Below are 27,386 nucleotides of genomic sequence, written 5' to 3' on the forward strand. Positions count from 1 at the left end.
TGGGAATAGTCATGGGGCCACATACATCACTGTGCACTATCTACAACACTCTGGTTGCCTTGACCCAATTCTTGCCTTGTTTACTGAATGGCAAGCGATGCAATTTGCCAAGTGCACACCCCTCACACACTTCATTTGTAGGTTGCTGCAATTTCGGCATTCCCTGAGTCATATTATTGTTCTCAGCCATAGCTTTGAACTCTTGAAACCAATAAAACACCTCAGATTTTTTCTTCATGAGAAAAAGCCATGTGAACTTGGAGAAGTCATCTATAAAGGTCACAAAGTATCTTGCTTCTCTATGCGTGGGAATAGTCATGGGGCCACATACATCACTGTGCACTATCTGCAACACTCTGGTCGCCTTGACCCAATTCTTGCCTTGTTTACTGAATGACAAGCGATGCAATTTGCCAAGTGCACACCCCTCACACACTTCATTTGCAGGTTGCTGCAATTTTGGCATTCCCTAAGTCATATTATTGTTGTACAAGTAGGACAATGCCCTCTGATGGACATGTCCAAACCTGACATGCCATAAATCAGCCTGGGAAGTGTTTGCTACAGCCAATACCTTCTGATCATAAGGCTGATCATCAAGCTTGTAAAAGCCTCTGTCATATGTGCATGTTGCTACAACCTCATACCCTTTCTTTGGATCCTTGATCCTGCATTGGTTATCCTGAAATTCGACCAACATATGTTGATCATGGGCAATATTTGAAACTGAAATCAGATTTTGCCTCAAATCTGGAACATACCAAACATCTCAGATATACTTAACTTTCCCATTATCAAGCTGAATAGGAATGTGCCCATGTCTTGAGAAGTATCATTGGCACACGTAACCTGTCTGCCATGAATAGGTGTGATGCTCTCAAACCACTCATGGCGAGGAGTCGTGTACTTAGTAGCATCACTGTCGATATACCATGTATCACTTGCAACAAGGGAAGCATCCCTTGATTGATTTTCAGCATTCAAATCCCCCCCGGCATCCATCATCTCATTAAATGCAGCAAACACAAAATCTCTATCACCTTGGGCAAGAGGAGCTTCACCATGTGCATCTGAAGCATGAGTTTTAGTGGGGGCAACAAAATTACTGCTACAGCTGTCCCTTTTCCTTTTCTTTTCATTGGCAATCCTTTTCTGACACTCTACGATGTAATATCCTGGCTTCTTGCAATAGTTGCATTTGCCCTTTTTCTGATTTTTGCTTGAACTGCTTGCATTCCCCTCCTTGGGCTGAGTTGTATGGCTGTGTTTTGGCTCAAACTTTTTCTAAAATTTGCCCTTTCCTTCCATGGCAAGCGCTTGCTCATCCTGACGAGAGGCTTGGGCAAAATTTGAGCATCTCTCCTCTTCCTGCAACAAAAGCCCAACTAACTCATCGAACGAGAGTGGGGCTGCCCTGAGAATAATGATCAATGAAGTGACGAATGTGCCATATGAGGGCGCTAAGCTATTGAGAGTAATAGAGACGAGCTTCTTGTCTTCTATTTCCTCATCAATACTTGCGAGCTGATCACGTAGATCAGTGATCCTGACAATATGATCAGTGATAGCCTGGCCTTCCTGCATGTTGAGATCCTTGAGTTGATTTGTCAAGGCAATGGCCCTTGCCTCATTCATAGCATGATACATGTTTGCTAATCTTTCCCATGCTGCCTTTGCATCCTTGCACGACTTGATAGTCATCATAATATGCCTCTTCACACTTGTGGCAATTAAAAACATTGCTTGGACACTGCGGCGGTCAAACTTCTTCTGCTCCTCCGTCGATGCTATGGGACTAGCAGAAGGGGCTGTAGCAGACTGTTGTCTGCCTATAGTCTGACCCGAAGAAGCTGTGCTAGATGTAGATGAGCCTGTTGGCCTCACCTCATCCCCACTGACAATATCCAACAAGCCACTATCAAAATTATGGGGAGCAAATCCCAAACTAATACTGACAACAAATGCAAAGTACGACTGGCTGCTCTAAAATACCACTGACTACGCAATGCAATCACTGCAAAAATGGCATCAACCAATCACTGCACTCTGCTGCAATCTAAAGTGCAATCCCAAACTGACAATGCACAACCCAAATCTGAAATAGTACACCCACGAGCCCATCCTCTTGCACTCTTAGGTGCATTTGCAGATACTCTACATTGTTGGGTGCATTTGCAGTTACTTTACAATTATGGATGCCTTTGAGCTCCGTTGATGCATTTGAGCATTGCAAACACAATCCTGAAGCGAAATACACAGCTCAAAACACTTACTGAAAGCGCACCTTGGCCGAAACCACCTGCAAAATAGTCCACTAACTGTGTGGGCAAGCTGGAGATGACAAAGGAGCTGAAGTGTGCTGTTTGGAGCTCAATGAAGCTGTCGCGAGTACTTCTGAATACAATACACATGTAGGGAAGAGCCTGGAGAAGTATGGAGACGCCTGAGCTGCTGAAACACACCCGAGAGACTGGAGCTGAAAAGAGTCCAGATCTGAGCAAAAACGCCGAAAAACAGCCAAAAAACTGCTCGAATCGCCTTCTAACAAGTCGTACGGAGTCAAAATCACCTTCCGACAAGTCGTACGGACTCCCAGCACTGTCGCGCAATTGTACGAACAAGTCCATAACGGACATCCGTACAACTATACGGATAAAAAATCAAAATATGTTTTCGCCTGAAATGGTGCGGGACAGGTTTGTTTGTATGCGGGCAACTCAAAAATTTCAAAAAACGTCAAAATCAGACCTCAAAAGGTCAAAAAACAGCCGCTGGACTGTTTTTTTTTCCCTGCTCTAAAACAAGTTTCTGGCGACGAAACGAGGCACCGGACTGAACTAGAGAAGGAGCTGAATGTTGGAGCTACCTCAAATGAAAGCTGGAGAGCTGAATGTGAGAACCAGGAATGCGCACTGGAGCACCAAGCTTGCGGGTGTTTGGAAGCAAGCGCGGGAATGGGCTCTAGAGACGGAAGCGCTCTGATACCAAATGTAGAAACAAAGTGGAGACAGGTTGTGAACACAAGTGAGCAAGAGTGCATACACAAGAAAGCTCCAATAGAAATGTTCAAATGAAACAATACAAGTACTTGGTATATATAGTACCCAAGTACTACTGGTCAACCATAGGGTTGACTTTATGCCTACAACAGCATATCTTTGTAATGTCTTACATCCTAACACTGGCAGAGCGGCGCCTCACTTGGGGATCTAAGACCATCAAAACCACTAGAAAATGATCCGAAGTGGACACCCCAGCTGCTATGCAAACAGTACCACCTCTATCAAGAGCCCAATCATCCACATGAAATCTATCAATCCGTGCATGTATAGGCATCTGCAATCTCCAATTCGACCAAGAAAACAGGAGAGAAAGTGGCCGAGTGTGAAAAGCATCATCATGCCAAGCATCCTTACCACTATACTAAAAAAGAAAGGCATCCCACGCTGCTCCCTCTAGGGAGTGAATGCCACCTTCTCTACCACCCTTTTGTCTGAGGGCATTTCAAACATGTTGAAATCGCCTCCTATAATCCAAGCATCTGCAATATGTGAGCAAGAGAGCAGTTCCTTCCACAAAAACAGGATCCCCTCTAGAATTAGGTGCATACAAGTTTAAAAGACCAACCTTATGCCCACCAATCAAAAGTAAAATCCACTGAGCTTTGGAAGGGACTATGATCCTGTGTCCAATCACCAAGGGGAGTGTAGAAGAAGAAACACGAAATGCAAGTACCTCCCCTGGTGCCCAAGGCGGGTGACCAAAAAGTATGGCATGAAAGAAGCTTACCCGACTTGGCACAATCCCTGACATCCAATTTGTGTTCATGAATCATCAAAATGTCCATGGGACCCCAAGTTACACGTGGATGAAGTTGGTTATGAATCAGCTGCCTATGGCGGCGGTGAGGTACACCTCCGAGGCCCTGAACGTTCCAACTGACAATCCTCATCTACGAGAGGAGGCGGCCGGATGGAATATCCTACCCGACTTGGTTGCAGAGAAAGCCCTCTCCTGCGAAAAGTTCCTCCTATCAAGAGGAGGAAAGTCAACCGGGAAAAGCTCACCCATACCTACTAAGGAAAAAACTCTGTCCACGGATGTCTGAGAGATGTGCTCCCCAAGCGTTGAGGGTATAAACTCCTCCTCTACCTCAAACTTAGCCAAGTCTGCCAGAACTAAAAATGAATTTCTGTGAAGTACCTCTGGCGTAAGAGTGCAAAGAAGCCCTATGGAAGGAGGAGTGGAACCAATAACCCCCTTACCTCTGTCAGGTGTAGACAGACGTGTAAGAGAAGAAGGGGATTGTTGCTGCATGACCTCTACATGAATCTTCGTGACCTCAACCACGACTTTGGCATTGTTCTCAAGTAAGGCACGGGTCTCTGCAGAAAGGTTCTCCCTAGGTAAGCGCTCGTGAACATGAATAGGGACAGAAGCAGTCTCATCTGCACATGGAACCAGGACAAGAATGTCTCCTGCCTAAAGAGACGGGTCCGCGGCCCCATCAGTGGTAGCCTGAGGTACTCGCTCCCCAACTCTAACAGACACCCAATGGGAGACGACTGAAGCAGGACGTGCTAACTGTCCTGTCCGCACTATAGAAGTACCAGGATGAGAGGCTGATGGTCCTGGCTGTGAAGTCGAAGGTCTAGCAACACGTGAGGCGGTAGGAACTGGTCCTGAAGAAGGTCCAAGTCGGGTGAAGCTATGAGACGCACCTGTTGATCTTTTTGGTCTTTTCTTTTTCCTTGGGCAATCTCTAGCAAAGTGCCCAAGGGTCCTGCAAATCCTACACTGATCTTGTCTCCTTGCAATCTCGACTCTCTGTCTGAAGAAGGAGCCATTTGGACGCCGAAGCATAATGTGGTCATCCGAGATGTTAGGGTCAGAGACAATGACCCTAACACGCGGTACCCCATCGGACCTGACTACCTCTGTTGCTGAAGTAGGCATCTCAAGGAGAGGGGGGATCTCAATAACCACTCCAAAGGTGGCTCCAATGGAATGTAGCAATCGATGGTACACTTGAGGAAGGCCTGAAAATCTGATGAAGAGTGACGTCGTTCGGCTGACCTCCTCGACAGGATCAAACCCCAAAGACAAAGGGGTCAAAAGAATCCTCCTGGAGCCCAGTGCTAACGGGCTAGCCTGTAGCACTATACGTGCTACCTCCAAGGAGTCAAAAACAATCTGGAAGAAACCTCGCCCAAGCAGACGAATATCTGTGAAGTGCCCTGCGAGGTCTCCAGGTAGAGTGGCGAGCACCCATTCCCTGGCTTGTAACCTAGAAGGGTGGGACCCATAGATGCGAGCAAAGAGCGATGTCAAACTCTCTTGCTCAGTATCTTTTTTGAGCTGCTGCAACTCGTCTTTTTAGGGTATTTTAATATGGTTGAGAGCTCAAAGGACAGATAGCTACAAAAAGGTTCTGTACTTAGAGGCCCTGAACTTCAACTTTGGGAAGACCTCAAGGAAAATCTTCAAGTGATTGACATAGGTTCACCTAGCATTTACACTTGGTGCAATAGACAGACAGATAATCTAAGAAGAGAAGCTAGGTTGGACAGAGTTTACATTGCTCAATCTTTGGTAGATCAGGCTTTGGAAGTCAAGCAAAGAACCTTCTCTCTCACTCTTTCAGATCACAAGCCAGTGCTAGCTTGGATTGACTTGGGAAATGGGAAAAAGGGCAACTCATTTTTCTGTTTTGCGTATTTTCCGTCATTAACTTCTGTAGCTCATCTGCATCAAATGTACCTCATCTGCAAATGTAGCTCCATCTGCATCAACAAGCAAATGCCAACTGCCTTTATCGTCGCCACCCAGAATAGGCTCAAAGCAGCCTGCAAAGCTGTCTTGCCTTATCGTCCGCTCCCATCGTGTACGTTGTCTTATCGTGGAGATTCAGAGTATCTCGCAACAACACTCTGCAACTTGCTTCCCTCGCGACCACGTAAATGACCAGATGCATTGTGAATTGAACGATCCGATCATCTGATTTGCTCCTGCACCCCGCCGCCTCCTCTTGTAACAGGTCAGACATGTTGTCCTTTTACACCCTTCCTCGGAAGATTGAAATTTGAGATTTGAAATACTTTGGGAGTCCGGGAGCGCATCTCGCAGCTGGCTGTTGCTGTAGTGTACTACTACTGTGCTTCGGGCATGGATTGTCGCGACGCAGGATTTAGTAATTTACCACCAGACGGAAGTCGTCAAATGCTGCTTCATTGGACAAAACTTGCGATGGTTTTCTCTGCGCCAGCACATTTCCAGTTTTACGAGCTCCATCGATTCATTGTACTAAGGTAAGCGGTGGGGCTACCGAACAGTCTGTCGAACAATCCACAAGTTATTGAGAGATGAAATCTTGCTTTCTTTGCAACAGAATCTTGTTCTCAGGGATGGCAAGATGTTGTAGCAAGTGTGCAAACAATTCTAAAAGAGGCCAAAGAGTACAGGGCTGCTATCAAGGCAAGGAGAATGGATAAGTTGAAGATGGAGTTGGAACTACTTGAACAAAGAGCAAGAATGAATGGCATCAATGCTCAGCAACAACTTCTGAAAAAGAGAAATGATATCAGAATCCAGGAGCACATCAAGATTCATAATGCCAAGACATATTTCAGGGAATGGTGGGTAGGAAAAGTTGATAGACCAACTAAGGAAAAATTCATGAGAATCAGAAAAAAGAGAAACCAAGAGGAAATCCCTCTTTTGCAGAAGGAAGATGGTGAGATGGCCAGAACAGAAGACGAAAATGTGGAGATTATTGTCAATCATTTCAAGAACTACCAAGTACAGTTGACACAACTGATGATAAAGTTCTGGAGGCTAGAGACAGATGCCAAACAGTCAAGCAATGTAAAGTTTAGCTTGGATAGGATGCAACTAGAAAATGACCTTTCTCTGAAGGAACTTAAAGAGGCAGCCTTCTCTATGGCTGATGGAAAAACTCCAGGGGAGGATGGGCTTCAAGTAGAGTTTTACAAGTTTTTCTCGGACACAGTGGGCCCTTCTCTAATGGCGGTTTGGAGAGAGAGTGCTGAACATGGCTCTTTACCTAACCACTTAAATGGAGGTGTTATAAAACTCATCCCAAAAGATGGTGACAGAACAATATTAAAAAATTGGAGATCCCTAACCATGTTAAACTATTCTTCCAAGATCTATGCCAAAGCTCTTGCATTGAGATTGATATGTAAAAATGGATGATTGTATTCTGCAAGAACAAAAAGGCTTTATAAAAAACAGGCATCTTTTGGAGGCAATTCTTAATCTATGGGAAGGTTGCACACATGCTCAGGAGAGTAATCAAGAGGTTTGTCTAATAAAGATTGACTTTAACAAAGCCTATGATAGGCTTAATTGGGATTTTCTTCTGCAATCCCTTAACAGTTTGGGGCTTGGAACCAAGTTCACTTCCTTTATTGCCCTATTGCTCTCCAATGCATCAGCAAAGGTTTGTGTGAATGGAGAAATGTCTCAAAGCTTCATGCTAAAAAGAGATCAATAAGACAAGCCTGCCCTTTGGCCCCGCTCTTATTTGCCATAGCTACTGATGCTTTGGGATGGTTAATAAAATATCAAGTGTCAAGTGGTGACATCAGAGGTAGCAAGAAGGAGAGTTGTTCTAAACCATTGCATATACCCAATAGCTATTTTTTATCTCTCCTGTTGGTGTCCCTCTAAAACAGGATTAGAAAAGTTCATCAGAGTCTGCAGATCCTTCTTGTGGGGGGGGAGTGACACAAGAAGGAAATATCAAAGGTCAAATGGTCCTTTTGTACCAGACTCAGAAAGGAAGGAGGTGGGAGTGATTAATATACAGTTGGCAGCATATAAACTTGGAGCCACATGGATAATAAAAGCCATCACCTCTCCTGACAGTGACTAGGCTAACCTCCTACTTAGAAACTTTAAATTTGTCAGACCCTACACGGCCCCTAGGTGGAAGGATTTTCCTCTCCTCTCTGCTATTGGTAACCCAGAGCCCTGTATGACTAAGGAGAGTCAACTTTGGAAAACCTTATGGGGGGCCCTTGAACAGCTCAAGAGTCACATTGTTCTCATTGGTAAAGGGAGTTTCATGATGCTAGACTCAATCTAGGTGTCTATTTTCTTTACCAAACAGCAATTAAGTGATGAGGATTTTTTTATAAGCATGGTAACTCTCAAAGAAGGGGCTAATCAACTTAGAGATTTGTGGGACAAAACCAACTTCAAATGGAAGACATGGCTGGAGATAAGAAGGGAATACAGAATCAGTAGTGCAGATCAAGAGCTGGTTATGAGCAGATTATAATTGTGGGAGGGAGACATTACCTGGAAAGGGGGCAGGGTCTTAAACTTCACTACAGAGTTCAGCTGGGTTGGCAGTTCATCTTTCTTACCTATACCTACTCCTTTTGAGGGCATTGAAGAGGTTGTTTCCACACGCAATGCTAGATGGAATCTTGCTAATGCTGAAAGGAAATGGGATATCAAGTTCTCATTGATCTGGGATAGAAGGATACCATAGAAAATGTCTACTTTTTTGTGGCTAATTCTGCATAAAGCTGTCTCGACTAATTACAGAAGCCTCAGGATTGGTAAGGGAGAATGCACCTGTAAATCCTATTTTGGACTCAAAGAAGACATATTCCATCTTTTTATCTCATGCCCCAGGGCAAGAAAAGTCTGGAAAGTGGTTCAGTTAATGCTAGGGGAACCAATCAACTGGAAGTCACTTCTTTTGGGAAATGCACTCAAGCAGCCTTATGCCACATGGGTGTACATCAGGGCACATGCTTTATAGTTTATTTGGATTGCCAGAAATGCTTATCAATTTAATGATGAGGTCATGCATGCTGATCAATTAATTTTGAATTGGTATTGAAGGTATTTTCTTACTAACTAATCACTACCTTCTGTGGTCCAAGCCAAATTCTTGCTGGATCAAGAATTCCATAACTTTAATGAGTAGATTCCACAATTGCAGGCTGAACTCGAGGACCATATCAGAGATGTTAGGAGGTGCACAAACTCTAGTGTGGATCTTCAAGCACAGCTCTTACCGTCCCTTTTCCCTGTCAAAGATGAACCTACAATCTGAATGCGCACCCTGTTCTTCTGTCATGATGCTGTGTGGATGCTGCCAAGTCACTAGAAGCAGCTTTTTTTTTGTTTTTTTCCTGTGATCAGGAGATATCTTGGCTACAGACTGCCTATTCCTCTCATGAAATGAATATCTTGCTTATTTTGACCACAATTTGTGTACTCGCTTTTGAATATCTTGCTTATTTTGACCACAACTTGTGTACTCACTCTTGGAGTCCAAGGTCAGTGTGAGGTAACGAGGTTGGGGAAGGTGGGGACAAGGTGAAGGAGGGGGACGAGAAGGGAGGGGCGCGGGGCGTGACAACGGGAGGGGGGGGGGTAGCAAGGGAGAGGGGAGGGAGGAGGCAAGGGGGGGGGAGGGATGCAACGGCGGGATGGGGGGTATGAGGGAGGGCGATGGGTGTGGGCAGGGCAAGTAAGGGGGAGGGTGACGAGGGTGGAGGGGGATTGGAGGGGTTACGACGGGGGCACCCCATGTATGTTCCTCGGATAAGCCCTTCCCAATAAGGGGCGCCTCTGAGAAGAACCTTTGATGAAACTATTGCCATTGGCCACCTGTGTGGGCGGGTCCAGAGAAGCCTTAGTTGAAGCAAGAGTCCGAGTATGGAGTGAGTTCACGCACTACTAGCTTTGTCAAAAGGACTCTCCTCTACATCTCCAGTTTGTTAATGCCAATTCCTCCATCTACCTGAAGCAATATCACCATCTATCAGATGACCCTGGCTCTAGTATTCTCATGTCATTCAATCCCGCTTACAAGAAGTTGCATACCAGGCGCTTTAGTAGTCCCACGCATCCTCTATGAAAAAATAAGCATGAGGCTATATGCCACGCCTTGTCTAAGAGGACTATCACGTGCGCCCACCTTGCTAGGGAGAGAGTGATCTAGGCCTAGTATGCATGCATCTCAAAACGGTTTGACAAACATGGCATTCAGATCGGTCGTCTCCCCCCCTTCCAGTATAGTTTGGATGCTCTTGATCCTCTTGTCCTAGGGGATGAGATCAACCATATCATACAGTTAGACCTGCTTCAGCTCTATACGTCACGGACATGGGGAGGGGATCAGGAATTTCCCACTAAGACCAGATTCTATTGCGACCATTTCTTGAGAGTACCAGGACGGAGTGATCATCAGGCCCCAATATTTGGAGGACAGGTTAGTCTCGCATCCCCTTAGGATTGCCATTGGGCAGATGCGAGTCTCATCACATCAACTGAGGATTGAGGCAAGGAGAGCCGCAAGCAGGAGCATCGGATTTACAAACTAAGCACATTGGGTGAGGTAGAGACGGAGGAGCATTTCTTATGTATCTGCCCCATTTACTATAAGATCCAAGGGCGCTATCACTACCTTTTCTAGGAGGGACTTGGATTCGGGCCTCTCTCCAAATTGATTCACTTCCAGGACTAGGTCTGTGTCAGTCTCTCTTGATGGAGATGAGACGTCATAGAGAGACCCTTTTGCGTCATATCATAGAGCGAGACAGGGCCACTCACCAAGGGACTGTGGTGGATCGAGCCAGCAACACGTCACAAACTTCTACACATTCAAGTCTGCCCCCGGACATGTTGGGATAGAGGAGGAGGAGATCGACGACATGAGAGCGGCATGGACTAGTGAAACGTGATGACAACGAGGAGAGATACAGCCAGAGACACTGTAGCCACCCATGATGCGGCGATGGACCAGAGTACGCATGAAGAAGGTCCAACTCCTTAAGCTTTGCTGGGGGTGAGCATGCACATAGCCAGAAGAGGAGGAATATCAGCCACCCCTAAATGAAGAGTTGAATACAATTAAACAATAGGTCAAATCCCTTCAAGATTAAGAGGAAAAGAAGACGAATAAAGCACTAGAAAAACTCAAAATGGGACATTAGAAGGAGATGCCTGCCATTCAAGCCAATATGGAGGGAAAACATGCAGAGTACATTCAACAAATAGCTTTTTAGAGTGGAAAGAAGTGGTTAAAAAGGGTGCATCAGCCCTAAAGAAGGCATTCATATTTAATACCCTAGAAAAGGAGAAAAGACGGAGCACCAAGACTCTAAATGTCTTAGTAAGAGGTGCACGCGAAAGCACTCATTACAAGATGGGTGTCAACCTCATCTTTAAGGGTGCATGGAGAGTGGGGAAGGATGACGCACTGACAAGGCCGATAGTAATATTCAGGGATGCACCATGGATAGATCCACCTTTATGAACATAAGGGCTACGCCAAAGGGATCCATATCATATAAGGATGATGACCTCACGCTCTTGCAGCAGGAGCATTGAAGAGAGGGAATGGTATGTGTAATGGCAGCCAAAGAAAAGGGAAATGAGCTGACTAAAGAGATGGGAAAGTCATTATCCAAGAGAGGGCAGCGGAGCAGAATGGAATGTGGATAGGGGGACAGCACGGATTGAAGATGGCAGTATGGAACTGCAATAGCACCTTATAGTCTGATCTAGGAGGTTTTTCCCAAACTTACACCGATAGCGAGATGATATTCTACACTGAGACACATGCGTAGTCACAAGATACACTTGGGAGTTAGTCTACAGACAAGAGAAGAGAAGAGAAAGTTGGGTACGAGGTTCTAGATGGGTAGCAGTTGTCACGGGGACGTGAATTTCATCTGTAGCTACTTCCGTGGTTACTTTGGCTGAGGGGACTGGCCTAGAGGAAGCACCCAGTTCCTAGAAGTCCCTACTCTAATTTTCAGTGCACCTACTGGGCCCAAATGCTAGGGGTTGAGGGGTCTAAATGTTAGGCCCAAGAGAAACCAATGTTTCATTGCTTTAGAGGGTTAAGATTTTAATGTGAGGGGCAAACCAATGTTTCACTGGTTTTGGTGGGTTAGAGCATTGGGCCACGTGGTAGCCCCTCAAGCATGCCCACCTACCCTTTCCTCTCCTTCCAAGACTAAGTGTATGGATTTGGCGTTTACTCCTCCTTGGTTTCATTCTCACGCATCCTGAGGTCCTTTCTTGTCTTTTTGCCTTCACCTTTGTCTCTAAGGTCCATTGCTAAGGCTTCCGTACGGCTGTACGGAAGCATTTATTGCTAAGGTACAGACTTGTACAGCTGTTGCACACTATTCAAGGTAGACTGTGCGGATTTCTCCTCGCTGTGCGGACTGGGGTTGCTGCTGTTCGGGCTGTTTTGGAGCTGGCACACTCTTCAGGGCAGGTTTTCGGAGCTGCTCCGGACCTTCAGCCAACATCTACGTTGACTTTCCTTGGTGCTCAAAAACTTTGCAGCAGCCTTGACTCCATGAAATTGTTTTTGGTGCTGGAAACAGTCCAGAAACTGTTTTTTGACATTTTCAGGTCCGATTTCGATTTTTTTCGCAGTTTTTGACCTGTTTCCGCAAAAATGACGACACTCCACACCTAACCGTACATGTCCACACGGTCCGCGTTGTACAAACTCAGAGTCTTCCATTTCAAAGCCATTTTCAACAGGTGTATGTCTGAGTACATTCATCATGTTCAGATGATCCATGATAGCATCTCCCTCTGTCATGTTGAGATTGTCCAATTGTACCTTTAGATTGAGGCGGGTCACCAAAGCTTTGCCCTCATAAATGGAAAGCAGTGTCTTCCATACGTTTGATGCTTTTCACAAAGCCATGTTCTTGAGGCATGTTACGAAAATTCCAATGGCTTTACATTTAGCACATCATAGGCATATTTATTGGCTTATGGTGCATTAAAAGCTAGTACAAGCCGTTGTAGTGCATTTTGTGGGGCACAAGCATTGTTCCTTCAACTAATTACTACACATTCTATCTTGCAAAGATCTTTTTTATCTGTCATTTTTTGATTTGGAAGTTGTTCCCATCAAAGGGTAGGCAGACTGGTAGTGGGCTTTAAAAAACCAATAGTAGTGGACAAGGGAGCCTGGTAGTAAATGGGGATCAAAGAGGAGTGAAACCTTGGAGGGGGGACAATCCATTGTGTGAGAGGTACCGGGAACAAAGTCGGAGGTTGAGGTTGGCTAGCCAAGCCTCAAGGGTGTGTAAGCGTCTCAGGGTGTGATGATACCTCCAAGGGAGCTGAGGTAGTACCATCCTTGTACACAGTGGTACTGTCAATATGATTCCCGCTTCAGCCCACTCTCAAGTTGATTTTGTCCTTTGTACTGTCGGAAACCTTCCCTTTCTTCTTCTCTTTCTTCTTCTCATGTTGTCAGTTTGCTTTACTCTATGGTTGGCCATGGATTCGCATCACAAATTTCAGAGAAAAAGTGCTCTTTTTCTATATCCTTGGCCATGTTGGCAGCTGGTCATATCTCCAAAGAAAAAGGATAAGATGAAAGGGTGAATATCCACCTATCCTATCCTCTAATTCCTCCTCTGACAATGAGTCACTTGCTGCTGCTCCCCGCTCCTCCTGCTGCTCTTCCTCTCCCTGCTCCTCCTGCTGCTCCTCCTGCTGCTCCTCCTGCTCCCCTCCTCGCTGCCCCCTCCCTTCCCTCCTCCCTGCTGCTGCTCCTCTCCCTGCTCCTCCTGCTGCTCCTCCTGCTCCCTCCTCGCTGCCCCTGCTGCTCCTCCTGCTCCCCTCCTCGCTGCCCCCTCCCTTCCCTCCTGCTGCTCCTCCTCCCTGCTGCTGCTCCTCTCCCCGCTCCTCCTGCTGCTCCTCCTTCTCCCTCCTCGCTGCCCCCTCCCTTCCCTCCTCGCTGCCCTCTCCCCTGCGCGCTGCCCCTCCCTCCTACCTGCTGCAGCCTCCCCCCCCTGCACTGCAGTCTGCTCCCCCCCTGCGCCTGCTGCTGCTCCCCCCCCCGCTGCAGCCTACTCCCCCGTGCTGCTGCCTGCACGTCCCCGCCCGTCCCCTCCTCTCCCCCCCTGCTCTTCCTTGCTCCCCCCCCCCCCCCCCCGCTCCAGGCCCCCTCTCCTCCCCTCTCCTCTCTTCCTCTCCTCCTCTCCTCCTCCCCCTCTCCTCTACTCCTCCTCTCCTCTATCCTCCCCTCCTCTCCCCTCCTCCTCCTTGCTGCCCCCTTGACTCCTCCTTGGCTTCTTCTTCTCTCTCCCTTCTTCCTTCACCCACTCCTTTATATGGAGTACCCCTATTCTCTTATAGGGATCTCCTGGGTTTCAGGAAAGCGGACAGAGTTTTTTATTTTTTGTGTTTGAATTGGCCAACACACCTCCATTGACGAATGGGTTCCCATTCAGTCAATCCATCTCCGCTCACACCGGCTGCGAGAACTGTCACTTTTTCAAAAGACGAGCTGCAGCAGTTGCAAAAGGATTTGGAGCATGAGTGTTCCACGACTCTCTTCGCACGCATTCATGGCTCACACCCCTCGAGGTCACAAGCTAGAGATTGGATGCTGGCGGCGCTTCCTCAGGACCTCGCCCCCCACCTCAAGGATGTTTGTTTGTTGGGACGGGGTTTCTTTCAGGTGTGCCTAGATTCCCCGGACGTCATGAGAGACCTGCTACAGGCCAGGTTTCTACTTCTAGGATACAGGAGGATTTTTTTGCTTCCTTTTCAACTGGGATTTGACCCAGTTGAAGAGGACAAGCAGGGAGTTTCTGTTTTCATCAGGTTCCCTGGTCTTCCCTCAGTTTATCACCGGCTTCTTTCAGTTATTGGCGAGAGGTTTGGTGTGGTATCAGAGATCCCCCCTCTCCCTGGCGAGCCCTCTTCGACTGTTGAGGCGGTCAGGATGGATGGGGTACCCAGGGTTAGGATCATTGTCCAGGACCCCAATATTTCAGATGGCCACATCATGCTACAGCGACCCGATGGGTCTTTCTTCCGCCAGAGATTTGAGGTTGCAGGTCGGCAGGACCAGTGCAGGATTTGCAAATCCTCGGGGCACTTCGCCAGAGATTGCCCAAAGAAGAAAAAGAGACCCAGAAAGCAACCAACTCGTACTAGCTTACGACAGAGAGTAGGAGCAGAACCTACCGCTCCACAGACACGGCGGCCTCAAACACGGGCTCCCCCCCCTCCTAGGGCTACTCGAGTCCCTTCGGCACCCCGCACCCCACCTCTGGCCCACGGTGGGTTCCAATCGCGGTTAGGCCCTCTACTTTAGTTCACAACTCCACCTCTTCGGAGGCTACCCCTTTGGAGCCTCAGGAGGAGACTAGTGTTCAGAAGCCTTGTTCGACTCCACCCTTGGATCAGGCTGTACCTTCCTCAGCATCCCAGGTTGTTGACACCTCGTCTGCACCACTTTTTGATCAGGATCCAGTACAGGTGCCTCCCTCTTTGGACAGAGGGAAGGGGGTCTTACATTCTCTTCCTGCTTCGGTAGAAATCCTTCGTACCCCCTCCCCAGGACTGGCTCAGCGGAACTCATTTTTCGCTTTGGAGGACCTCTCTAGCCTCCCAGATGATGATTTTGTACCCTCTACTTTTGGAGAGCCAGTTATCGGCATCCCTCTTGAGAGATCCTTCTCTCTCTCCCCTGTGGATTTTCCTCCCCTTGGACCTCGTGTGTATGGCAGGAGGTCTGCTCCGGTAGAGGTTTCTTTTTCCGCCACCAGGTCGGGTAAGGTATTCCAACCCACTTCCTCCTGCTGATGAGGATAGCCAGTTGGAATATACAGGGACTGGGCGGCATCCCTCATCGCCGTCGCAGACAGCTGATCAGGAATCAGCTCCATCCAGGTGTTTCAGGTGGTTCCCTAGACATTCTTTTTCTTCAGGAACACAAACTGGATGTCAGAGATTGCTCCAAGTCAGGTAAGTTGCTCTCAGGCCGGACTTTTTGGCTTCCTGCCTTGGGAACCAGAGGAGGTACATGCATTTCAATTTCAGATTCTATTCTCCCTCTGGTCATTGGACATGGTACCATAACCCCCTCCAGGGCCCAGTGGGTTTTACTTCTGATTGAAGGACATAAGGTTGGTTTCCTCAACCTCTATGCTCCGAACAACAGAGGGGACCGTGTTTTGTTTTGGAAAGAGTTGCTCTCGTGGGCTGACATTGCGGATTAGTGGATTATTGGAGGTGACTTCAACATGGTTGAGGCACCTTCTGATAAGAAAGGGGGCACAGAAGGTGGTATCCACTCCCTTGAGAGAGCAGCCTGGGATGCCTTCTTGTTCAGGTTCAGTGGCAGAGATGTTTGGTCAGATGATGCATTCTTATTCAGTCTCAGTCACTTTTGTTTTCCTGGTCGAACCATAGGGTGCAGATGCCTATCCATGCTCGGATTGACAGATTCTATGTGGGTGACTGGGCTCTTGATAGAGGGGGGACAGTTTGCATTGCACCCGGTGTTTCCACTTCAGACCATTTTCCGGTAATTTTGTCCATCTCAGAGCCTCATCTGAGAGGACGGTCTCACAGTGTCAGGATCCCCGACGCCTTATACACGGATGAGACTCTCACAGAGGCAGTGTTGGAGATCTGGGTTTCTCATATGCAAGGGGGGTGGCCGGTCCTTCACATGTGGCCACAGCACTTGCCAGTATCAGCGACTTTTATCACTCTGTTGCTAGTGCTCGGCAAGGTGAGGTACTCAGGCAAGAGATCGGTATCCGCCGACAGTTGGCAGCCTTACAGAGGGAGGAGCAGAAACGACCATCAGATGCTTGGATACAAGAGCGCCTTGCTGCGGCAAGGGCTCACTTGCAGACCTTGCTTGATCAGAGAGCAGAGTATGCCTTCCATGCACGGGAGTCCTTTTGAATACAGATGGGAGGGAGAGTCAATAAACACTTTTTCTCTAAACTTGGTCCCAGACATAGTAGAGAGAGTGTCAGGCAGCTTATTGACTTTGACGGCGTTATGCAGTCCCATCTGGAGACCGTCATGCACTTAGCGACAGCTTTCTATGCCTCCCTACTTTTTGCAGATCCGAACTCACAGGCCAGAGAGGTGGCTAGAGATGAAGTTTGGCAGAGTTTACCTGTGTTGGTCACCCCAGAGATGTTATGCTCACTTGATGCACGCTTTACCAACACAGGATTCAAGACTGCTCTCTCTGCCCTTCATAAGGGCAAATGCCTTGGTTCCGATGGTCTTACTCCTTTTTTTATAGCCTTTTGAGATATGATAGGTGATCATATTACTTCAGCCCTGCAGGGCATTTGGGACTCGGGTGAGATGCCTGACTCACTGACCGAGGGACTCATTCACCTTATCCCGAAAGGTGGCAACAGGAATTTTGTATCCCATTGGAGACCCATCACTCTTTTGGGCACTCTTTACAAAATCCTTGCCAAGGCGATCAGCATCCAATTACTGCCCCTTCTTCCATACCTCATCCATGATACTCAGACAGGATTTGTGCATGGTAGGAGCATTTTTTATAATATCTTTTCCTTTTGGGAAGCCACAGAGTGGGCTATGCAGAGTGGGCAGAGGCTAGCAGTTCTACTCCTGGACTTCGAGAAAGCCTATGACAGAGTAGATTGGGGTTTTCTTGAGGGCACTCTTCTACGGTTTGGATTTTCAAATGCTTGGATTAGAGGGGTGGCCTCCCTTTAGAGATCAGCCCACAGCCAGGTTTTGATTGGAGGGGTAAGGGGTGACAAGTTTCAGATTTCCAGATCAGTTCGTCAGGGATGCCCTTTAGCCTCCTTCCTCTTTCTTTTTGTGGCAGAAGCTATGAGTATCTTCCTTAGATCTTAGGCTGAGCTTTTTGGGCTGAGATTGCCCTTGAGACAGGAGTAGGAGCTTCTTGACTATGAGTTGGCTGATGACACTGCTATTTTTATTGAGGCCTCTTCGCAGTCACTTGATTCTTTCTGGACAGCCTTGGATATTTTTTGCTCAACTGCAGGGGCACACATTAACTGACATAAATCCTTTGGCTTTTGGATCAGTGATGAGGACACTCCAGGCTGGGGAGTTGACATTGGCTTTTCCTGGATTCAGAGGGGTGTTCCTATAAGGTATTTGGGAATCCAGGTAGGATTGGACATCTCTCCAGCACATCAGTTTGCCCCAGTACTAGAAAGTATAAGGAAAAAGCTCCTTTTCTGGAGCTCTGCCAAACTCGACCTTGCATCTAGAGTTGTGGTAGTGAACCAACTTCTCTTGGCCACCTCCTGGTTTGTGTGTTCTTGCTGGTGCCGGGTCTAGGGATTGCATCACTCAGCTCATCAGACCAGTCAGGAATTTTTTATGGAGTGGACTTGATGGCACAGCAGATGTTGCAGCAAGGGTGGCCTGGGAGACCATTATTCTCCCTACATGTGAAGGGGGCCTTAATGTCATTGACCCGGACTTGCAGTGCAGGGCATTGCTTTGTAAGGTGGTGGTGAGGGGACTCATGCCTGGGCAGGAACCTTAGAAGGATTTCTTTTTTGGACGCATGCAGGCTTGCACACCAACCTTGGGAGATGATTGGGTGGACAGCCCTCGCTGGATTTTCACTTCCTCCCCTCTCAGATCTCCTGCCTCTCCTCTCATGACTGCCATCCTGAAAGCTTGGGGGAGCTTCAGGAACACTCTTCGAAGGATTCCACCTTCTACCGTCGAAGAGATTGATAGGCAGCCGATCATTTGGAATGATAGTATTCTTGACGAGCATGCCAGACCACTGGGCACTTCCCATTACATGCAGTGGTCTAAATGGGAGAGAGGCCCCGCCTACACAGTAGGCACTTGGAAAGCTTTTATCAGGCTACCTGAGGATCAGACACTGCAGTCCGTGAGTCACCTCAGAGGGGTAGCACGCAGGATTCAGCAGATAGGTGCAGCCATCCCGGTGGAATGGACAGTTGAGTTGCCTATTACTTCCACCACTTGGATGGGGGCTTTTTCGAGGACATCAGTTCCTTTACAGGTGATCGCTCTCAGAGGTCTTGGGGAAGACACACTGGTCTTTGACGTTGGGGATGGAGGTTTACTCTCTACATCCAAGGATGGCATTCTTCTTGAGGTTGCCTTTCAGCCTGTCAGGATTGCTGGTTTTGTGGACCATGGAGCGGGCTTGCAGTGGTACTTAGACCCTGACCCTCTGCTCTTGGCCTTGGGATCCTGTAGGTTGTGGTTATATGGAGGTGCACCTATCAGGTGCTTGCAGTGGGACACAGGAGAGTGGGAGTGGATAGATCATGGGCACCGAGAGAGGGGGATTCCCTTCTTTCGTTTCACGGTTGGTAATGCCAAGAGATTTCAGCTGAACAGTAGGGGGGTTGGATTTCCTCCAGAGCCCCCCATTGGGAAAGCTTCTTCATCACCGCAGATTTGCGTAGAAATTTCTGGAGGAGGCTCTGGAAATCCCTCAGAAATAGAAAGATCACTCTTTTCTTTTGGCTTTCTATTCATGGAGGGATTGCAGTGAACCTATGGAGATCACGATTTGGGGCTGATCCCACTTGTCCTCGATGTCATTCTGCAGAGGAGTCAGTGCGACATTGCCTTTGGGACTGCAGTCAGGCGAGGACTATTTGGAAAGGGGTTGCTCGGATACTCAGCATCTTTCACACTTCCCCTTTCTTCATGACTTGGGGCTCGGTCGCATGGTTATCCCTTACCGGGCCCCAGGTGTTTTATGAGGGTGAGCCTTCTTCTTGGGCACTCTCGGTCCGCCGGCAGGTGATAGAGCCCTGCTCTCTTCAGGATGTACCACTTACTCCCTTCAGAGCTTCTCATGCTTCAGTGGACACCTCTTGGGAGATTTTGGCTAGCATTTCCTCTTGGCACATTTGGAGAGCCAGATGTACTGAGGCCTTGGATGGCACCCAGATACACCCATCACAGGTGTTCACAGGTATCTAGACTGACACGGTTCACACTTTGATAGCCATATGGGCTAGCATGCAAGGCCCTTCACGGGCAGCCTCTTCTAGAAGGACTATATTTCTTCGAGTTTGGAGGGGTTCTCCCTTTTTCTCGGAGGTTTCTACCGGATTGAGATGGCACCAATCCTTTCTTTTTGGCTCTTGAGCTTTTCGTGCATTGCATGATGTATCCCGTATGGAGCTTGCTCTAACGGTTTTTCTTTATTACTTAATAGAAGTCTCTTTTTGCACCAAAAAAAAAAATTCCCCCTCTTATCTCATTTCTTAACTCATTGTTTCTCAAGCCTTGGGGTCCAAGAAGTGAGAGACAAGCCCACAAAAGTATGGTCAAGACATCTAATAAGAAAGTCACACCTGATAGGGGGAGAACTGTAGGGCAGAGCTGCTGGTAGAGATGGCACAACAGAAGAGAGTAAAACGGGGATGGAGGGACAACAGTAGGGCAAAGATTTTAGGAAAGGCGGTGCAACAGCAGGGAAGGGGCAAGGAAAAAACAGCAGAATAAAGGTTTTGGGGAAAGGGAGAGAGGCTGTGGGGGAGAGGAAGGGGTTGGGAGCGGTAGGAGAGGTGGTGAGGGGGCTGAAGGGATTGGAAGGGGGCGGAGAGGCTATGACGTATAGAGCTATAGTAGATCCCAACCACATCCTGATGTCATCTTGTGGAATCAGGGGGAATGGGGCATCCAAGCTGTACTGAAAAGGGGAGAGTCGGTCCATCTGAATGGTCTGATTCATTGGTATGAAATGAGGCGGCTCTAGAGGACTATTTACATGTGCAAAGATAATTTCCCATTAGTTTTAACAAAGGGTATTCGGTCCATCTGAATATTCTGATTCATTGGTACGAAATGAGGAGGCTCTAGAGGACTATTTACATGTGCAAAGATGATTTCCCCTTAGTTTTACCTATAATACATTCTTCTTTTCCTTGAAAAAGAATTCTATTAAGTATGAGAGAAACAGCCAAGAGAAGAAACTCACATCATGCGGAGCATGAAAAACCCATTGTAAAATACCACTCAAAAGTCTGAGAAAATGAAAACCCTAATAAGAACCAAGATTGTAACTGGTACACTATGCAGTCTAATAAATTCTTTCTTGTGGGGGAGGAAGATCATGATAATTTTAAAGATTGAATGGGTTTCTTTAAAATGGGCAGCAGAATGTGAGGACCATTTGTCTAATGAAATAAATATAAAGTACCTTCATGCATACCCCACCAACCAAAACAGCTGCAATGACCGTTACAAAACATATTGTAAACTGTAACGGTCCTATTATATAAAAGCTCCATCGGGTCCCTGCACAAACAGTATGTAACCTTAACCCCAAAACAACGTACATGAAAAGGAAACAAGCATAGACGCAAGTGTTCTCATCATATCATAGTTAAGATTTATGTTTATTGCTTCAGACTGCCTATGCTAAGACAAATAGCGAAAACAACATTATCTGCATGTTTAAACACTGGATTAAAAAACAATCTCAATCTATGTCATGCCCTCACACTTGCCTTAACTTTGTGTCATTGTGAAGTTTGTTCGCCACAGCCAAGCAAAGAAGTGATGCCTGGTACTTCTACCTGTTATACCTTCTCTCCCTCTTTGATTTAATCCTGATACTAGCAAATCGTCCTCTGGAGTGAGGCTCAAGGACCATTAAAACCACCAGAAAATGATACGATGTGGAAACCCTGGTGAAATGCATATCGAGCCACATCTATCCAAAGCCCAATAATCGAGATAGAATTTGTCAATACGCGCATGAATGGGCATCTGAGGTTTGTTTTTTGACCACGACAATAGGACTAACTGTGACTGAGTGTGAAAGGCATCACTAAACCAAGCATCTCTTCCACTGAACCAAAAAAGGAAGGCATCCCACTCCTCTCAAGTGAATGAATGCCTCCTCCTCTACCTCCCTGCTTGCTTGAGAACAACTCCACCATGTTGAAGTCACACTTAATAATAAATGAGTCTATTATAGGTACCCAAGAGAGAAGTTTCTTCCAAAAAGGAACATGATTCCCTCTATGTTTTGGGGCATACAGATTGAGAAGACCAACCTTCTAACCACCAAACGAAGAAAGGAAACTGAAAATTGTTGGAGAAATCATAGCCAAAGAGCGAGAGGTCTAGTAGCGGTTTTATGTGTGAGTGCCACGTGTCACCATGGAACCTATCCCATATGCACTTGGTGCTAGTATGTGTGTGTGTGTAGCCTATAAATGCTTGTACTTCACTTGTCTCATATGATGATGATGATGATGAATAAATGAAAGCCTTCCATGGTGTCTACATTTGAGTACCACTTCTGGCGGAGATTTCTAGAAGGACGATCGCCCCCACCACTCACTGACACTCAGGTATGGTCTGATTATGCACGCAAGCTCTATGATATCCCAAATCAGCCAGCCCCTAACCTATCACATATGCCACGCCCCACATCCTGCACCCTCTTCACTAGGAGGGGGTAAAGGATGCCGTAATGAAACTTCGTAATGGCCGAGCGAAGGATCATGAGGGACTATGCACTGAGTTCATTGCATATGGGATTAACCTCCTAGTCCCGATCTTAGCCAAGCTATTTAATGAAGCTGTTTTCTTGGGGTTTCCACGCACATGGACCATCAACACTATCTCACCCATCCACAAGGCAGGGGATCCCATGAACCCGGAGAACTACAGGACCATTATGATTGGACATGTCATGTCCAAGATTTATGCATCAGTACTTGATTCTGAGGTCAGTAGATTTGCAGAGTGTCGAGGACTCAGAGCAACAGGACAGGCTGGTTTCAGACGGGACCATGGACCATATTCTCGCGCTCAGATGTATCATCGAGGAGGCGAGGGCACAGAAGCAGAGGGTTTACAATTGCTTTGCTTCACAAGACATTTGACACTATTTCAAGAGCCCTCCTCATATGTCGCCTATAGGATTTGGGTTATGACTAGGAGATCATTTGGGCTGTCATGGCACTTTATGAGCGAGTTTTCAAGCAGAGTCGGGACAGGATCTGGATGGACAGACGAGATCATGAGCACTATCCGGGTCAAACAAGGGTGCCCATTATCACCTACCTTGTTTGGCCTCTACATCAACGAGCTCAAGACAGTGATGCAGGCACAGGGTGGGGTAGGTTGCTCCCTCGCGGGCACGCTGATCCGAATATTGCTTTACGCAGATGATGTGGCTCTCTTGTCTTCCTCACAGCAGAGGGGCTTTAGAGACACCTTGACGCACTACAATCCTTTTGTGAGTCTCATGATTTGAAGGTCAACTTGGGTAAAACCAAGGTTATGATCTTCAATACATCTCGAGCCATCATGCGCGATGAGCATTTTACATTTGATGGGTCCCCTGTTGAGGTAGTTTCATCATACACCTATCTTGGGGTCGTCTTTTCCAGACCCATCTTCACTATGAGACCCGCAAAGCATGCACGCCTAAGCAGAGGATATGCTTCATTGGCTAGACTAGAGAGGCAATGCTTCCGCTCTCACTTTCCGGATCCACGGAGCAAAGGGTTGCTTTTTGACTCCTTGGTCCGCCGCCCAGCAAGGATGTATGGCAATCCATGCTGGGAACCGGATTTGTCAGATACAGTGTGGGCCAAGATGGAACGGCTACAGGTTCTCATGTTATCACGGATGATCCATGGTAAGCCATCCGTCCCTCAACAGATCATCCAGGCGGAGTTTGGGTCACCCCCATTACATCTAGATGCTGCATTTCAAGTCATTACGTATCTGTGCCGAGTCGAGGAGTATGGGGATTACACATCCGGGCGTAGCACGATACCATGGCTAGCACTGTCCTCTTCTATGGCACTTGCAGCAGGGGGGGACCAGAGGTGTTGGTATGCACGCATAGAGAGATGGTTTGCAGGACTAGGGCTCCACATGGACAGACTACCTCCTTTCCAGTACAGCATGGATGCTCCTTTCTCTCCCCTCCTATCACACAAGGTCAACCAGGTTATTCATGAGGATCTACTACAGCTACACACATTCCGAACTCAGTTGGGCCCAAGTGATCTTCCAGTGAAGCTGGACTTCTACAGAGATCACTTCTTACATATCACAGTGAAGCGTTTCATTGATCCATCAGGATACACGTAGATTCATCTACCCCACTCGCTGAGGATCTCTCTTGGGCAGTTCCGGATCTCTTCTCACAAACTTCGTATTAAGAGCGGCAGAGCAGAGCGGTTACCCCGGGGGAGGCGCATATGCACACTGTGTGACATGCAGGAGGTTGAGATAGAGGAGCATTTCATATTCAGATGCCCTGTTTACTATGAGATCCGTGGGCGTTTCTACTGCCTCTTCAGAGATAGTTATGGGGTTTTGGCCCGTTTCCTCTCCTACCCAGACCAGCGATGTTTGGCCGGTTTCATTCATGAGGTGCTTAAACACCGAGATAGGATACTCCGAGCACAGAGATAGGAGCAGACTTCTCCCCCGACTAATATCTCTCAGAGCTCTATCACGGAGTTCTTTCAGCCAGATCACATAGACCCCCACGAGGCGAGACCTCGACGTGACCGTGACCCGGAGCCTGTGACCGGACAGCTCAGACAAAGGGTTGACTCACAGATCATACTTGGGGACATCCCCTCCTTGTTTAGGGTCGGAGCCCGCGACCGACAGGGGTCACAGTGGCCCTGGTTAGACGCAGAGCTACGACCAGGAGACGTACCAAGACTGCACTCTTAGGGGGGCGACAACACTCTATTGCTGACCTCGTGCCTCCACCTCCACAGCCTCATCCATCTTGATGTCCTGATGATGATGATGATGATGATGATGGTTATGATGATGTCGACGATGATGCTGAGATTGATTGATATATACAATCAAGATATGACTATGTTGTACTTAGGATTTAGTACTACCATTTTGCATTTTTTGCATTCTGCATTGGTGTGGATGCTCGTTTAGTAGCTCCACTACCACAGTTCATTGTATCAGGTTTTTCACAGTCTCATAGACCCATCGGTCTTCTGAAGACTTGAATAAACTTTCTTTCTTTCTTTCTCCCTAGCCTCTCTCTCTGTCTCACTCTCACCATGTTTCTAACATGATATCAGAGCAGATCAATCCTACCTGCCCTAATCCGCCCTGCCACATCATCATCCTTTCAAACCTAACCCTAACTCTACTCAGCTTCCTCCTCCTTGCAATCGCCTCAGCTTCCTCCTCCTTGCAGCCGCCTCATTTTGCCGCCTCCATAGCCAACCGCCTCTTCATTTCTTGCTGCCTTCATAGCTGCCTTCATTCAAGCCCTCTTGGAACTGTAGCTAGGCCCTTGGCAGCCTCCTTGCTTGCTGGTCGGTACTTCCTGCATGAGGTGCAGGTCATTCGAGAATCTTTTGGAGCCTCTCCATCACCAAAAACAGAGTTGTATATGCTGTTGTTGCATAACCATGACCAACAGAGTCATCTCCAAGCAGTTTCTTGGCCTCTAGCACATCTACAACAGCCGATTTCAGACTAGTGTCCTGCTACAACATTTTGGACCTGTTCTAGGGAGCCGCCTTTCACATTGGTGACCTACTTTTGCAATTCGGACTGTCCTGCTGAGCCACCTTGCTCATTTCAGACGTACTGCAGCATTTCGAGCAGTTATCTCGCCCACAAGGGCTCCTCTCTGGTTCAGCTCTACATTTTGGAGCATATTCTTGCTATGTTTTGCTTAGGTTTTGTATTTGGAGCACCACCAGCTTCCTATATCTGCCTTCTTGCATACACGGAGTCTCCTATTGTGTTTCAAAGCCCTAGACCAGCCCCTTCATTTGCTGGTTATTCATTCCAGCTTGCTAGTCTGGTGCTGCATAATTTGTTACCTCAGTTTGCTACTATGGAGCCTCGTCCTCGTGGTGAAGACCTATTAGCACTACTCCCAGCATGGGATGAGCATAACGACAGAGCACTGGCACTTCTTGTTGGTGTGAGGCTGGCTAACAATTTACTTCATCATCTTGACCTCACTATTTCAGTCAAGGAGACACCAGACAAGCTCCATAATATTTACGCCACATCTAGTGGATCTGAGGAGCAAGCTTTGTCTGCTATATTGCATGATTGATCCCTCTCTAAGGTGGTGTATTGCTATGTGTTTTTGTATTGCTTTGAGTTGTCCCTCTAAAATCAATGATCATCTTGACCTCACTACTTCAGCTAAGGAGACACTGGACAAGCTCGAGAATATTTACACGACATCTATTGGACCTGAGGAGCAAGCTTTATCTGCTATATTGCATGATCTATCCCGCTCTGAGGTGGTTTAGTGCTATGTGTTTTTGTGTTGAGCCAATAAAGGTTCTCAACCTTGAGTTACCCCTCTAAAATAAATGTATTTGGAGTCAATAAGAGGTACTCTGTCCTGGGTTGTCCCCCAAAAATGATTGTATGGTTCTTTACTTTGGTATGATGGTATTGACCACCCAATTTAGACTAAGGAGGGTAAATGAGCGATGGTCTACCCTTGCCGGTCGCAAACTGACTGAGAAGTCACCATCACACGGGAGGTGTTGGATAGTTGGACTTGCTCTTTGCAGTACTGCGGTGGAGGGAGGATTGGTCTACTCCTTACGTGTTGGGTCTCACACTCTTTGCTCTAAAGGGGGGTATTGGAGAAATCATAGCAAAGGAGTGTGTATGTGTATGTGATGTGTTGTACTAGAGATCTAGTAGTGGTTTGATGTGTGAGTGCCACGTGTCTTATCCCATATGCACTTGGTGCTAGTACGTGTATGTGTTGCCTATAAAGGCTTGTACTTAACTTGTCTCATTTGATGCTGATGATGATTATGAATGAATGAAATCCTTTTATGATGTCTACATTTGAGTATCACTTATTCTCTCTCTCACTCTCACCATGTTTCTAACAAAAAGAAAATGCATATTCCTCCTCTGGTGCCCAGCCAACAAGTATGACTAGATAGGAATCTACCTGACTTTGTAGAATCCCTAGCATCTAGCTTGCGTTCCTAAATAAAAAGTATATCAATAGGACCCCAGTCACACATGGATGAAGCTAATTACAAACCAATATCCTGCGGCATACCACCGAGGCCTTGAACATTCATGTGACAATCCTCATCGGCGTGATGAAGAAGGCAATAAAACCCTACCCAACCTGCTAGTGGAAACACTCCCCTCCTACACATGGAGTCTCCTACCATAATGTTGTTGCAAAGGAGGAAGTCCATAGGGACAAGCATCCCCAATATCATCCAAGGGATTGAGGGAGTTTCTCTAGACCACATGTGGCTCTAGAGTCCGTAAAATCCCCAATTGTGAGATAGAAGCCACACTCTTCCCACGATCCAGAAATGAAGGCTATAGAGCATATGTGGAAGGGGGCTGCTGAGTCCCCAGTGCATGTAACCTCTAGAAGCAGCCCCGGCTGCTGGCGCATTTCTTGAGACAGCTGTACGGCTGTGGTGCATTCCTCGAGGCAGATTTTGTGCTAAAACAGGCCGTACAGCCTTGTACAGACAGGGGCATAGTTCCCAAGGAGGCTGCTGAGGCTGGTTGAAGTGAGGATTAAAGGCCAGATCCCGAGGCTTTGG

The 27,386-nt window shown here is 47.3% G+C and overlaps 1 protein-coding gene across 1 annotated transcript in view; it reads right to left on the bottom strand.

The window, feature by feature from the left end:
• The window catches only part of LOC147897222 (GABA transporter 1-like), a 102,783-nt gene that overhangs the window by 49,765 nt on the left and 25,632 nt on the right, over positions 1 to 27,386 (bottom strand). Inside the window, exon 3 of the mRNA XM_087381773.1 lies at positions 21,008 to 21,105. Within this exon, the coding sequence (XP_087237899.1) occupies positions 21,008 to 21,105 (98 nt within the window). The remainder of the gene's footprint in view (positions 1 to 21,007; positions 21,106 to 27,386) is intronic.

The sequence above is a fragment of the Dipteris shenzhenensis genome, chromosome 11, assembly GCF_047967505.1.
Source record: "Dipteris shenzhenensis isolate YYH24624 ecotype China chromosome 11, Dip_SZ_1.0, whole genome shotgun sequence".
NCBI classification, from domain to species: domain Eukaryota; kingdom Viridiplantae; phylum Streptophyta; class Polypodiopsida; order Gleicheniales; family Dipteridaceae; genus Dipteris; species Dipteris shenzhenensis.